Consider the following 14,889-nt stretch of genomic DNA (forward strand, 5'->3'; position numbering starts at 1 on the left):
AATTTTCCTTTCCTGTGTCCTCCAGGCTGCTGCCCTGGCAGAGGGCAAAAGATGTAACAGGGAGAAGTTAACCATAGTCTTGGCTCTTTGCAAACTGAGTCTGGAGGAGAAACGGGCAATTTCAGGCCAGGCATGGCAGATGATTCCCAGGAAATCCAATGGATCAAGCCGATGTTTTCCAAAGTGCAGTACCGCATGGATGGGTTAGGAGATGGCCCACAGGTGAACCATGTAACGGACCACCCAGGAGCACAGGGCCTTTGCTTTGCTTCCTGGGAGAGTCTACAAGAACAGTTGGCACCTAACAGGAGTTCAATAAACATGGAATGAATGGATGAATGTGTGAATGAATTGATATTTATTTCCATAGATCCTGGAAAAAAAATGATATCAGAGCTGTAAGTGGCTATTATTATCTTTTTGGCTTGGGCAAAGCTATTTTTAAGTTTAAAATATAAGTGAATTAACATATATTAAATGGATATCAACTGTGGTAATGAGTAGACAGGCAGAACTTAAGAAGGGGATGCTTGAATGCCCAAAGTCTGAGAAACACTGGACCAAGTTCATCATCCCACCTTGAAAAGCCCATTGTGTATACGCCTTGATGATGTTTTGATAACAGAGACCAACCGGACTCTGGGTGCTCTGTGATGAATGCAGTGCTTTGCAGTTTTGATCAACATTCTCTCTCCACCTCCTTCCCCCAGACCTGGTTCCAAATACTGGCTCTTTTTCAGCCAGGACCAATCCATCAGGGCTACCCTATTCCAGCAAGACAAGAAACAGCAGTGAAATCCTCTTTTCCCAAACCCTCTCAGGAGCCAAAACCTTCCAACAATATAAGCTCTTTCCTAACCCTATGCCAGGCTCGGGGACTGAATTTGGGGGATTTTTCAGAATGACGTGTCTCCAACAGTTACTCCCTGCAGGGGCAACCTGGGAGTTGGATGCTCATTTCCCCAGCCTGCATTCAGGGCCAGGGCCCTCCTGAGCCATTGTGCCTGAGAGCTGACCCTGTTTGACACGGCTGCTCTCAGTGGGGCCGGACGAGGCAGGCCACAGCATGCCCAAGCCACAGTCCACTGCTCAGCCCTGCAAAGTTCTCTCTCGGGCAGCTCCCGGAAATGGGAAACTTTATTGATGAATGGAACTTTCTTTGCTTTTCTTAATTGAATTAAACAGCACCCTGGGACACCTCTCCCCATCCATTAAAAAGGTCTCTGCAGATGGGACAATTACGCCCACACGCTCGTCAGCTCTGCCTCATTCAGAGGATGTCATCTCCGACCTGTCACCCGGCCCCCTCAGGCACAGAGGCACCAACCTGATTTTGTTTACAATGCTGCAATTTCTTTCTCTTCCAGAAGACTATTATTTGCCTGACAAACGACACTGTTTTTACCCCGGCCAATATGAATAAACAAGCATTATGTTTCCTCTTGGGGCAGAGAGCCTGGTTAAATGAATCAGAAAACCCTAAAAAAGATTGTCTACCCTCAGTCCATCAGCAACCGGACAATTACTCAAGGGCCAGCTGTAAGGAAAACAGATGGCGCCTGAGCACTAATGACACGGGCTTTCTCTGCTCGGGCAGAGGCAGAAGCGGCCGGTTGCACGTTCTGACACAGAAACCTCCAGGAAATGGCAGGCGCCGTGGCTGAGTGGCACAAGGCTCAGGCCTGTGGACAGACAGATGCTTACATCTCCACAAGTGAACGCTGGATCCAGTAATTTTAAAGCAGAAGCGACCCAAGGAACCCCCCGCACCCCTCACCCCATATTCCATAGGAGAGAAGGGAGCTGATATCCACAAAACCCGTTCTTCCATAATTTCCTGAAATGGGGGAGCACACACAAGATGACCCCCAGCCGTCATCTTGGGGGCCTTATCCGGCTGGTAACACCCCAAGAATCCATGCATTCTCCCCTTAGCTGGAAAAGACCAGAGAAACAAGGAAGACTGGTTAGCCCATTCATGACATAAAACCTCTCTAGAAAGAGATCGGGGAACTTTTCTTCCATCACGCAGCCACCTGGGCCTGGAAACGTACTCATTCCAGCCACTTAAATCCCGTTAAACAATTCGGACACGAAGATAATCTATCCTAATTCTTTTCTGTGTTATTGACACTATCGACTACCCCCAATCCACAGCACTATCTAATCAATCAACACGGGATTAAGCCAAGAAGAAGGAAGGTGATAAAATACCACTTGGCCCCCTATAAATCATCAGACTGAGTAACACGAGGTAAAGAACTGCAGTGAGCGCTGAACTTTTCCACGCAGACATAATTGCGATGGCCTACCTCATGTGTCCCAAATTTATAACCACGGCCGGTACAGGGGACGATCCCCTCTCAAGTCTTCAGCCTTCCTGTGAGACCCCATCTTCCCTGGGTGACTCTCTGCAGCGAGAATCACTTTCTAATTAAAGACAGAAAGGGTTGATATGCAGGTTTCAGTTCAATTGCTTTCGATCTGAAGATGTCCACAGTGAGCAATGGCTTCATTTACCAGGAATTACCCTTTGTACAAACCACTTCACTACTTAAAACAAACCACATGGATCATCATTAAGTGGGAAAAATTACCAATCTTCGGATATTGACAGTGGCATGGCCCACTTCAGAGGCCCCTTCTCTCCCCCCCTGCCCCATACACCTTTAATGTGGATTTTAAGCATTTGACTTATTTTTAAATTTAGGCTGATAAAAAGGTTCTGGGCGGACAGGACTTGACGGATGAGAAGCTTTCTTAGAACAGTCATGGAAGACACTGATGGTGGCTTAAGAACAGGGAAAACTAAGTTAATATGCTACTGATCTTCTTTTAGGGAGTTGGAACTCAGTGGAAAAAAGTACAGCTCAGGGGGAATGTGACAGGCAGTTGCATCACAAAACAAACCTCCTCATCTGGACTGTGCATAGCTTCACCATACCTTACCATAAAATGGGTGCTCTTTGGTTTGCCCCCTGTAACGTAGGGTGGAAATAAACCATCCTTAGATTTTTCTGTCCAGAGAAAGAGAGAGAGAGAGAGAGTGAGAGTCTTTGTGTGTGTAGTGTGTAGTGTGTGGTGTGTGGCTGTTTACTATTATTCTCCATCAGGAAAACAAAATAGGTTCTCTCTTGATCTAGCTTATAGCAAATCCCCAAATGTGGAATTTGTATTCAGAATTTCCCTTCAATGCAAGACTGTTTCAATGTGTCCCCACTGTGGAACTCTGGGAAGAGTCTGTGTTGAGGAAATGTGAGTTGGAAGTTTAGTTGTGACAAGAAGATTCACCATCAAAGAAGACACAGAACAAAAAACTGCAGAGTACCATGAACAGAAGTTGAAGCAGGGAAGTTCCCTGGGCAGCTACTGAAGCCAGCTGCTCCAGTGGTCACTTGTCCCTTCCATCTGAAAGTGGTCTGCGACCATAAAACATGTGCTATGCACTAGATGTGTATAAACATATACGTGTGTATGTGTATGTGTGTGTTTGTACATTTGTATACAGAGATATGATGACATCATTAGATCAGATATCTAGATACCAAAAGGACTATTCAACATTAGCCCATCTTGCAGTTCCAAACTGGAGTAACATCTCAGATGCTAAGTAAGAGAGGACAAGGAGAAAAAAAAAAAGAAATTGTAACTTTAAGAAAACATCTATCTAAAGGAAAGTTACTGCGAAATATAAATAAATGAAATCAAATAAGTCAAATAATGTAAACACCAAAGCTGCCTCTTCGTTGGCTTGAATAAATAAGTTATTTGTGGCAAAAGGGTTATTATGTCCTTTACACTTGGTCATTCAGGGTAGACTGGGGTGCTGAGGCACCCCAGTTGATTTTTGTTTTTATGAGTTGTCTTACAGCTAAATCCGGGAGAATTTAGGAAGAAAGGTTGGATGTTAGTGCTGAGACAAATAAACTGTATGATGAAATAATTTTCCTTAGATATTAGATAAGAAATAAGCACCAGGGGAAGATTCATGCCAGGAAAATATATTTCAGGGAAACCTCGATGGCCCCTGATCACAGTTTGTGGATTTATAAAAACAGAATGATAAATGCTGCCAAATAGGATAGTTGTGTTTCAATTATTTTCCTATATGATTGGTGATTTGGATGACAAAAACTTCTGAGATATTCTTATTTCTAAATGATTATAAACTAAAAATATTTCTAATGAAGATGATACTTATCCCCAACGTTGCCTGATTCATTCATTTGATCAACTTACTTTGAGAGTACAGATGAGTCCTCTGTTCATCAAAATTAGCTAGAGATCCAATAATAGTTACAGATTAATAGCAGATAAAAAATACAGTGGCGATGGATGGGCAGAAGATGTTTAAATTTTATCAGTAAGTAGTATGTGGCAATTAGAGCAAACTGTTTCATACTCTTAATCAGCAAATTGTCTGGATTGCTGAATAAAAGCAATGACATGAGAATTCTGCAGACTATCGTGATAGTAATGGCTAGCAGAGATGACCCCAAGGTATATCTTGTCCACCCTGACAGTGAGCTTCTAGGAGAGGCGAGAGGCATAGCTGGAAAACCTGATTTTGGATAAGACAGGCCAACATAAATGTCTGCCTGTGTTATACTTCAGGCATTTGATGAAACTCACATGAAATACACACACACACTCTCATATCCCATTCCAACATTATATGAAAGCATCGCCTTATAAACACTTTCACTGAAAGCATTACAAGTCCTTTCAAAGGGGGTGGGTGTATTACAAAGAACATTTCAAAATCCACCCTCCATCTATCTTCATATGGAACCATGATGCTGATTTCATCGCTCCTAAATATTTGTTATGGCTGCCAATATTTCCTCTGAGCGCCCCCTTTCCAGAGCAGGGGTGTATTCCCTCCTGGGAGAGACTGCCCGGAAGATGCTGAGAACCCTTGTGTTTACCCTAAATACTTGCCCTTCTCATGGCAAGAATAATCTCTCGCTCAAAGTCACTATCTTCTTTCCTAAGTTGTGCCTAAACCAGCAAACTGATTTAACAATCTAGAAGGCAGAAACATGGATGTATCTTCAATAAAACAACACACAAAGAAACTGTGAGAACACTGAATACCTATAGCATTCTACTTGTTAGGTAACGCTGTTCAAATTGATTCATAAATAACATGAAAGAAGTGAATGGAGGAGGCAGAGGATCAACTCGTATTAATAATTTTATTAAATCCAACAGAGGCTTAGCATCTGTAGAAATGCTCATTATGATTCTCTCTGGTGGAAATAACTGGTGTAAAATGCACACACACACACATGCTCGCAGCAAAGACACAGAAATGGTAGAAGAAGATGAATCAGATAATATGTTATCAATACTCTCTTGGGCGATGTCTCCTGGCACCATTTACTTAATGAGAAATGGAATAAAACAATATTTAAAAGAACTATTTTGTTCCCATAGAAATGTAAAAAAAAAGGAAAAAAAAAAAAGGCTGTTTCCTAAAAGACTTACAACAGAAAACACACCTAAGAAATATTTTCTGAAGGCAACCAACTTGATAACAAATCACCCAAATATTCAAAACAGAATGCTGACATTTTATAAATACATATATTCCTTTAATACAGGTTGGAATGGAGGGTGTTTGGGAAGGATGTCACTCTCAACTCTTGCAAAAGAAGTTCTGCTAACACACACATGTTAACAAATGGCACTCTTGAAGTGAGTCAATGGAAAAACGGGTAAAATGACTATGGAACAGGAAGGAGAAGGGAAGAGGATTTCCATCTGCATGACAAGACCCTTCTAACCCTTCAGTGCCCATGCATGGCCCCTGCCCAGTGATGGAGAGCTGGCCTGTCACCCTGCAAGGTGGTGTTGAGAGCTATTTCCCAAGCCCAGGAACTACTTCTAGAAGCAGCCCTTCTAGCAGAGAAAGACAGACAGAGGGTCCCAGGGAAACACCCGGAGAGAGACAGAGAGTACTGCATCAAAAGACTTTGAAATGCACACTGAATGGAAAATAAAACAAACGCAGAATCTCTCAGCAAGACCACTAAGGGGAAGCGAAGGAGGGGGATGGAGGACAAACATATGAAAAAAAAAAAAAAAAAAAAAAAACCACCCTTACAGATGCCAACAAAGACTGCACCCTAAAAGGCTCACCTTCATCCCAGCACTGCCAGGGAGTTTGAAGGCAGATTCTGAGGCTGATACGCTCCAGAAATCCAATCTCTCCGATCCCATGCGGACTGAAGACAGCATCACACAAACTTAAGAAAACAAAAATACTACACACACACACACACACACACACACAGACACACACACACACACACACACACACACACGTTTTTTTCCACTCCTTATTAAATCAGCTGAATTAAAACTACCGGCACCTGAATGCCTCCACACAACGATGCAAACTCTCAGCATCAAAGGGTCTTAGGCTCAGATTGCCCCTGAACGCGCTGACACGGGAAAGACGGTAGTAAGGAAAAAACAGTTTTCCATTTCAAACTCCCCGTACCCAGGCTCGGAATCAGGCGTTCCAAGTATTCAGACAGGTGAAAAAAAATCTCTCAGCGCAAGGCGTCCCGGCCCCAGCCCCACGGACAAACGGAGGCTTCAATCAACGCCTCCGGTCCCCGTGCAGGGACCCCCTCCCCAGGCCCCTGGAAGGCACAAACGCACAGCCCCGGCGCAGCCCACCGGCGCGGGCACCGGCTCTGCCCAGCCCCGGGAAGCAGCCACCGAGGGAGGACGCGCCTTACCTGCTGTAAGTACATAAAAGTCAAGGCACACGAGAGCTGGGGACACATGCCCACGTTGGGGAGCGCCACGCAGGTGGCCCCCGTCAGAGGATGCTGCATCGTGTCTCTCTGGCGCCCGCCGAGCCCGAGTGGGGACGCTCGCATGCAATCACGTCGCTCTTTGCCTGGTCGCTACAATTTTTTTTTTTTCTTTTTAATTTTGCTGATTATCTAAGTCAAATACCGGTGGGGCGGGCTGTCTCTCTCTCCCTCTCTCTCTCCCTCCCTCTCTCTCTCTCCTTCCTTTCTCTCCCTCCCCCACCGCACCCCGAGAGTCCCTCCTCCCTAGCCTTGGGGTTTGCTAGATCCCAGCGTTCCTCTGCCTCCAACTAAGACACTTGCGGGGGACCAGGAAACTAGTTGGTTTCCTTCCAGACTGTATGGCTTTTCTGGTTTGTTGGGCCTGTTCTTTGATCCCCCTCGAAGTGTACGGTGCCCCCTCCCCCAGGCCCCCGTGTAGGTCACAGGAACAAGGAAAGGCAACTTCTCTGAAAGGTGGGAAGGGTGGGACGCCCCCCTGCAGCTGCGGCTGGGAAGAGGGTAAGGCTGGGGGGTGGGGAAGAGGGAGAGAGGGAGGGGGCAGAGGGAGAGAGAAAAAGAGAGAGAGGGAGAGAGAAGGGAGGAGAGGGAAGAGGGAGCGAGATTGACTCACACTGAGGCTTACTCCGTAGGTGCTGATGCCGCCCGTGTCCTCATTTGTCAAATGGGTCCAGGGGCAGGGTTTTTTTTTTTTTTTTTTCTCTCTTCCCTCCCCTTAGCCTTTTTTTTTTTTTTTTTTTTAAGGGGGAAAAAAAAAAAAGCAAACCAAACCAAACAAACAAAAAGGATTCACCAAAATTTAAATTGGATCTGCTAAAAATCTCGGCGGGCGAGCAAGCGAGCGAGCGCCCCACCTCGCCAGCATCTGGGCGAGCCGGACAATTAACGCGATTGCCCAGCTGGGACCCGGAGTCGGAGATATTGGTGCCGGCGGTTTGTTTGCCCGACTCGTTGGCAAAATAAATAAATAAATAAACACAGAGAAAAGGGATTTCCCCTCGTGCTCAGACGCCAGGGGCTGGGGACCGCGGGGGGCGCTGGGGCTGAGAGCACGGGAGGGAAGGAGGTTCCCGCGCCCCCCGCCCGCGCAGGGCAGGGCAGCCCCGGCGACCACGCACCTGCAGGCTCCTGGGGCGCAGCTTTCGCTTGGTGCCACGCCTGGGTTGGGCAGCAGCCCCGAGCACAGCGAACGAGCCCCCGAGCCGCTCAAGGCGAGAAACCGCCCAGGCTGCTGGACCAACACGCCAGCTCAGGGTGAATGCAAAGGGGGCTTCTCTCCGCCTAGAATCCACGCTCTCCTCAAATTATAAATGCACACAGGGTAGGGAAGTCCCTCTCTGATAAGAGATTACTCTGTCGTCGTGGGCTGCAGCGAGCAAATTCCAACGGTTTATTTATTAGAGATATATATATATATATATATTTTTTTTTTCTTGCCTGGCCAGACCTCCTTGGCCAAATTAACATTCTGCTTTTGTAGGCAGATCTCCTCCTCCCCTTTATTTTATGTAATAATAATTATTCATTAGTAGATTTTGTAAGTCTTTATGCAATAAAATAGGATGTGATCTGCAAATCAAAAGAAAATATTAAGACTCTAACTTGTCCTGGGTTCCCATGGAGGGGAGGAGGAGGAGATACATTCTTGGTGATAGTAAAACCATGATCAGGAATAGTAGCCATATTTTTTTATATAGATTTTGACCTAGTGATTAGATTTTGTTTTTTGTTTTTTAATTCTCAGAGCAAGAGGTTAACTGTCTGAACAGCATCTTTTTTGGGTGTTGGGTTCCCTGAAAGAAACCTTGCTGAGAGGGCTTGTCATTGCCCTGCAGGAGAGCCGTCCCCAAGAGGGGATGGGGCTCTCTCAGGAAGGAACATTTAGGGCAGGACCCTGGGACCAGCCCCCAGAGACGACATCCCCACTGGACCTTCCTCTGCAGGGCTCACCCTGACATTCTAGGCCAAGTGAAGGCTTCTGAACTGAGCCTTCAGCCACAAGGCACAGCTCACTTTGCAAGCTAATCAAAATGCTTTCTGGAGAAAAGGAATCTAATTATTCCACAGCTCTATTTTTTTGTTGTTCTGTTTTGAAATAACTATAAAGTCCTTACCAAGCCAAAGACTAGGCCCCAACCACTGTTTCTTTCTACTTTTCACCTTGCAAAACCCAGCCCTCCAATAATCCTGGGCCTTACACAGCCCATCAGTTCAGTGGGGACAGAGCAGCATGTTTAACCCTAAGCAAAAGTTCACGTGGGAAACTGGGAGAACATAGGCTAGTACTTTGTGCTGCTTTTTGGGGGTTGGGGGGCAGTGATTAGTTTGAAGAATTCTTGCTTTGTGTTACCTTAGAAATCACATTCATCAGACAAGCTCTGATTTACAAATACACCGATGCCTTCTTTCTCGCTTTTCTTACTTTCTACTTGTCTTTTATTTTTTATTTTATTTTATTTCATTTCATTTTGCAATTCACAAAACCAAAGAGAAAGTCACTCACAAAACACATGTGGAATAAAAGGCCAAAGATTCTGCCTTCCCAATCCTTACTCTCTCTTTCCCATTCTTTTTTTCTTCACTTTTCTTTTTGCTTTATTTTTTGTTTTTCTTTTTTTTGCCTCAAGCAATTTGCTGTACTGAAGGGTTCACATTGTTTTGCTTCCTTTTTTTTTTCTCCCTGGCATTGGAAAAGCTTGCAAATACCCCCAAAAAGAGTATGTAACTTTTCTTCAGCTCATTTTCATAAGAAACATGATAAATAATACATGGCACTTTAATAAGACCTTATCTGAGTGGTTTAATGAAAAACAAATATATTATGTAAAGAACCAATAACCGCTCTCGGCTGCACTGAGCTAACACAGGCTTTCCGGTTCGTTTTCTCCCCAAAGTTGGAAACCCTTAGAGGTGATCAGATTCCTACAGACTCACTTTGCAAAAATGGCTCAGGCTTTCCCTTAAATGTAGGTCTTCACAGTTAGGCACCCCTGGAAATCCACAAAGTAAAACAATGAGATCCAGATCTTCCACATCCGTGTCCACATTATTTGGAGCCAAGCTCGGTTCTCTGGACAGCCAAGCCTGAGCATCCTCCACCAGTGCATGCAAACAGAATTGTGCACAGACACAAACGTGTCAACCACAAAAAGGAGAGCACAGGAACGTTGTGCCATCGATAATATCAGTGCTTGTTAATCAGGAATAGAGCATCCAATGCCCCCAAATCAAATGTTAGCACCCCATATCTGCAACCATTGCTCACTTGATGACAAAATTTTGCCAGCCTTTTACGCAGCATCTGGGGATGCTGAATTTGAATTCTCTCTCAACAGAGACTAGGAGAGAGCCATGTTGATGCTACTGGCTCCAGAACAATCCTGCCACATCGATAAATGGGAGATCTGGGTAAAGAAAACACTCTTTGTCTCTCTCTACAAGGAATCCATGGGCACTCAGTATCACTTGGATGCATATGTTGCCTGCTCATTCAAGGGCCACCCTGCCTGCCTTTCAGCTACAAGGACCCTTAATTGAATGGTTATGTGGACCCTGTAGGAAGCTGCAAGAGTGCAGGAAAACTAGCCACGAATAATGCCATCGTCACATGAAACTTCCTTAGGCAGAAGGCAACTGCCCAAGTTTTAATTTGACTCACACAATAGTATTATAACTTTTTTCTTCCCCCAAACTTGCCAGCTATTTAAGAGAAGAAAATAAATAGGTATTTTTTTTTTGTTCTTTTCTGTTTTTCGTAATTCCTTATTATAACTTCCTAAGGCTGATAAAATAGCAGACATTTCACTGAAGGATCTTTTTTACGAGAGTCATCATGCCTCAAAGCAAGAAAGATTGGCGTTAGACAGAAGTATTACGCTTCTTGATCTTAAATGTAATTATCTATACCAGGGGGAGCTCAGTGGCAATACCAAGGTGTGGCTTAGAAGTGTTTTACTCTCACTTCCAAGGTTAATACAGGCAACTACACATTCTCAATCTTCACTGAAGCAAGCAGGAAAGTATCTTTAGAAAACTTTATGACTTTATCACAAGCACTCTGACTGACTGACTTGTTCAAACTCTTGAGTGATATTTATTAATACTCAATGTTGATCTCATCCAGGCACTGTTCTTGTCCCTAGGTCTGCATCAGTGGGGGGAGGGGTGGACAAACAAAGATGCCTGACATCAGAGTGGACATTCTAGTGGGGGGAGGGAGCAGAAAATAAACAATAAGAGCAAGAAATAAGTAAATTGTACGCTACAATACAAGGTGATTGGTGCTGTGGGAAAAACAAGAGGCAGATCAGCAGATAAGGGAAACTAGAGAAGGGCAGGTTGCAATAAAAGCTATCTAAAATGTGTGCTTGCTCTGGAAAATGTAGCTTCAGCTTCACAGACGCACCCTTGCACCCTTGCTCCTTCCAATCCAATTGCCAAGCCTTAGATCTAATACAGATGCCCCCCGACTTATGTTGAGGCTACATCCAGATAAACCCATCATAAGTTGAAAATATCATGCTTTCGACTTAGATGTTTTCAGCTTACGATGGGTTTTTTGGGATGTAAGCCCATTGTAAGTTCAGGAACATCTGTACGTGAATTCTGGAGTTCTCTTGGGTCAATCTCCTAAGGGCAACAGTGGGAAGTTTGGCACTTGTGATGTGTACGTTCAGCTTGGCCTCTAGAATGAGGTCTCAGCCCTTGACAGTAGTATCCTGCAGAAGCTCATTTTTCAGACACAGTTCTCTAGGCAAAGGCCCCCTGCCACAGAGTCGGAGGGCCCAGGACTTGGCAGTGCTCAAATCGGCACAGCACTCCCCTTGCGGAGTAGAGAGGGCTGTGTCTCCGGCAGACCCAATTCTAGCCATTCGGTGACCATTGCTCTGCATGTAACGTATTGGGGTTGAATGTTAGAGTCTGCTTCTGCCTAAAGGACCCTCCAGCTCCTCTCTAGCTTCCCAGCCTGGGTGTGTGTTGTCAGAGAGCCCAGGACCCAAACTAAGCCACGGTTGCAAGAGCAGAAACACAAGCACAGGCAATCCCCAGCTCACCACCAGCTCCTACTACAAAAGCGCTTTTCAAAATTATATTGGTTGTTTACAACAGATTACTACCATCTTTTGCCCACAAGACTGACATCAATTAATAAGTAAAATCAGCCAATGAAATGAATAAAATGCCCACCAGGAATATCTAGAGTTGGAAAGGCTGTGGAGAAATGAGTGATCCGAAGCACAGATGGTGGGAGTCAAAATGGGTGCATGGACGTGACATTCTGGCACGCATTATCAACACCTAAGATATGCATATCTTACAAGGTAACTATTCCAATTCTAGATATCTGTCCTGCTGAAATACTTGAGAGACGCAGAGATACCTGGACCAGCATGTTCACTCCAGCGTTGCTTATAAAAGCAAATGCAATTGACCCTTAAGCAACACAGGTTTGAACGGTGCAGGTCCCCTGATGCACAGATTTTCTCTGCCTCTGCCCCTCCTGAGACAACAGGACCAACCCCTCTTCTTCCTTCACCTCCTCCTCAGCCTGCTCAAGGTGAAGATGATGAGGATGAAGATCTTTATGACGATCCACTTCTACTTAATGAATAGTAAATATGTTTTATCTTCCTTATGATTTTCTTAACAACATTTTCTCTCTAGCTTACATTTGTGTAAGGACACAGTATATATTAATAATATAAATAACATACAAAATACGTGTTCATTGACTGTTTATGTTATCAGTAAGGCTTTCAATCAGAAGTAGGCTATTAGTAGTTAAGTTTTTGGGGAGTCAAAACTTATACTCAAATGTTCAACTGCCCAGGAGGTCAGCACCCCTAACCCCTGAGTTGTGCAAGGGTTAACTGTAATGATAAATAACAGGAGATGAGTAAAACAAAGTCTGGCATGTGCATGAGATGTACCTGTTAAAAAGGATGAGGGGCATCTATGTCTTCCCTTGGAAAAATCTCTAAGAAGTTCCAGCATATATACAATCAAATTTCACATGTGAACTCCAAGCCAACCAACAACAGAACCCTACAATCTCTTTAAATGTGCATGTGTGTGCACACAGACACACGTCTAGGCTGGCGTATATGTACATAGACAAATATACAAACATGTGAAATGTATAAAAAAGGACCTGGAAGGATATAAGTCAAACAGGTAAATATGTTTACATCTAGGGTAGGGAAGGGATTGCCAATTTTTACTCTATGCATACTTATGTTTAGATTTTCACAATAAGAATATGTTTGTGCATTCTTTTATAATCAAGCATCATTACTGTTATCATTGCTACTTTTCTACTATAATCACTGTTGTTATTATGAAGACGCCAGGTCACATGTTCCTAAGGAATGATTTTTGATATGGTGGTAAATTTTCCTGTCTAATACATGAAAACCTGCTTAAAACCACTACCGAGGTGCAATATTCTAGGTATTTAACATCCACAACAAAAAAGAGAAGCACATGGTCCCTTGGTAGCCATACAGGATTTCAGTAACTTAGAACCTCATTTCTGTTTACAGCATCACTTCTTAGGGACAGGGTTTTGTTCAGAAACGAAAACGAAAGTATTTGGATCCTGGCCCCACCACTTCCTCAGGTGCAGAGGCTGCTGAGAAACAGACTGCCAGGTGGGAAACTTGCATATGTTTCTGTAGGAAATAAAGGACGCCACTGGTTTGCAAACCCGGGTGTGTCTGATTCTCAGTCATTCACTCCATAGCGGGGAGTGGTTTGTCTTTGCACCAGGCCTAGCCTATAACCAGGGAGATACAGAAACTGAGTTTTGCCTTTCCTTGTTCCTGCAAAGCCGTGGCCCAAACTCCCTTCCCTCCTCCCTGCAGGCTCAGTGAGGAGGAAGCTTGGGAGACACGGGAATTGTGTTTCTTCTCCCTTTATCCTGTTTCTCCCACTGTGCTGTCTCACTGGCTCCTGACTGTGGGCCCCTGCAGTGTAAGCTCCGCTCCAAGAACTTGATCTCTGAGCCTTTAACAAACCTTCCCCATGGTGTGGGCCTGCCGTGTGCCATCCGGCAGGGTGTCTGCATTTACTTCTGCACATACCTACACTGTTTACAGTTTTGAGGATGAGCAGAAACACAGGACACAGGTGAAGAGGGAAGGGACACACAGCCAGGGGCTTCTGAACTCCTGCGTTCCTGCAAGGAGAGAAACAGACCTGCCTAAAATCAGCCTCCAAACACCACCATGAATCTCTAAGGCTGTGATGAATTCTAGCCTGTACTGCAAAGAAATACCCAAAGAGTCCCAGGCCTCTGAAAATGGCTGCATGGCCTATATCCATGGCCAATGCCAGGCCGGGGAGCCCATTGCTGCAAAAGCAGTGGTATGCCCGTCATGAGGGTGTTCTGAGTCTACAGAAACATCCAAACTGAGTTTAAATCCAAGATCTGCTACTCATAAGCTATGTGAGCATGAGCATGTGAGTTAACCACTCTGAGCCTCAGTCTCTTCATCTGTAAAACAGAGCCAATAACAGCCCCCTTACAGAATTGCAATGATTCTCAGACTTCTCGTCCTCCACGTCTCTAATTTATGGATGATCATAATGAAAGTTTAAAAACCATGGAAGGATTAAATGAAATTAGCAACTTTTAAATTTTTTGCCAAGTTAGTACATTCACACACACATACACACACACACACACACACACACACACACTGCCCAGGAGGTCAGCATCCCTAACCCCTGAGTTGTGCAAGCGTTAACTATAATGATAAATAACAGGAGATGCATAAAACAAAGTCTGGCACGTGCATGAGATGTACCTGTTAAAAAGGATGAGGGGCATCTATGTCTTCCCTTGGAAAAATCTCTAAGAAGTTCCAGAGTATATATAATAAAATTTCACATGTGAACTCCAAGCCAACCAACAACAAAACCCTACAATCTCTTTAAATGTGCATGTGTGTGCACACAAACACACATGTAGGCTGTGTGCACACATACCCTCTCTAGTATCATCATCATTTCATAAAGGAGAGAGCATTTTGCATCAAAAAGTTTAAAAAAAGTAAGA

At 44.4% G+C, this 14,889-nt stretch overlaps 1 protein-coding gene across 25 annotated transcripts in view; it reads right to left on the reverse strand.

Annotated features, from left to right (window-relative positions):
- RBFOX1 (RNA binding fox-1 homolog 1) overlaps window positions 1–14,889 on the reverse strand; it is a 1,926,172-nt gene that overhangs the window by 343,025 nt on the left and 1,568,258 nt on the right. For 5 of the 25 annotated variants that reach the window (XM_069486171.1, XM_069486167.1, XM_069486179.1 and 2 more), the window contains exon 1: window positions 6,753–6,882. The exons of 19 other annotated variants lie outside the window; for them this stretch is intronic. In XM_069486171.1, the coding sequence (XP_069342272.1) occupies window positions 6,753–6,851 (99 nt within the window). In that variant the 5' untranslated portion in view covers window positions 6,852–6,882. Of the gene's footprint in view, window positions 1–6,752; window positions 6,883–14,889 lie in introns of those variants that run through there. One more of the 25 variants, XM_069486150.1, reaches the window with a different exon arrangement.

Source organism: Eulemur rufifrons, chromosome 14 (assembly GCF_041146395.1).
Source record: "Eulemur rufifrons isolate Redbay chromosome 14, OSU_ERuf_1, whole genome shotgun sequence".
NCBI classification, from domain to species: Eukaryota; Metazoa; Chordata; class Mammalia; order Primates; family Lemuridae; genus Eulemur; species Eulemur rufifrons.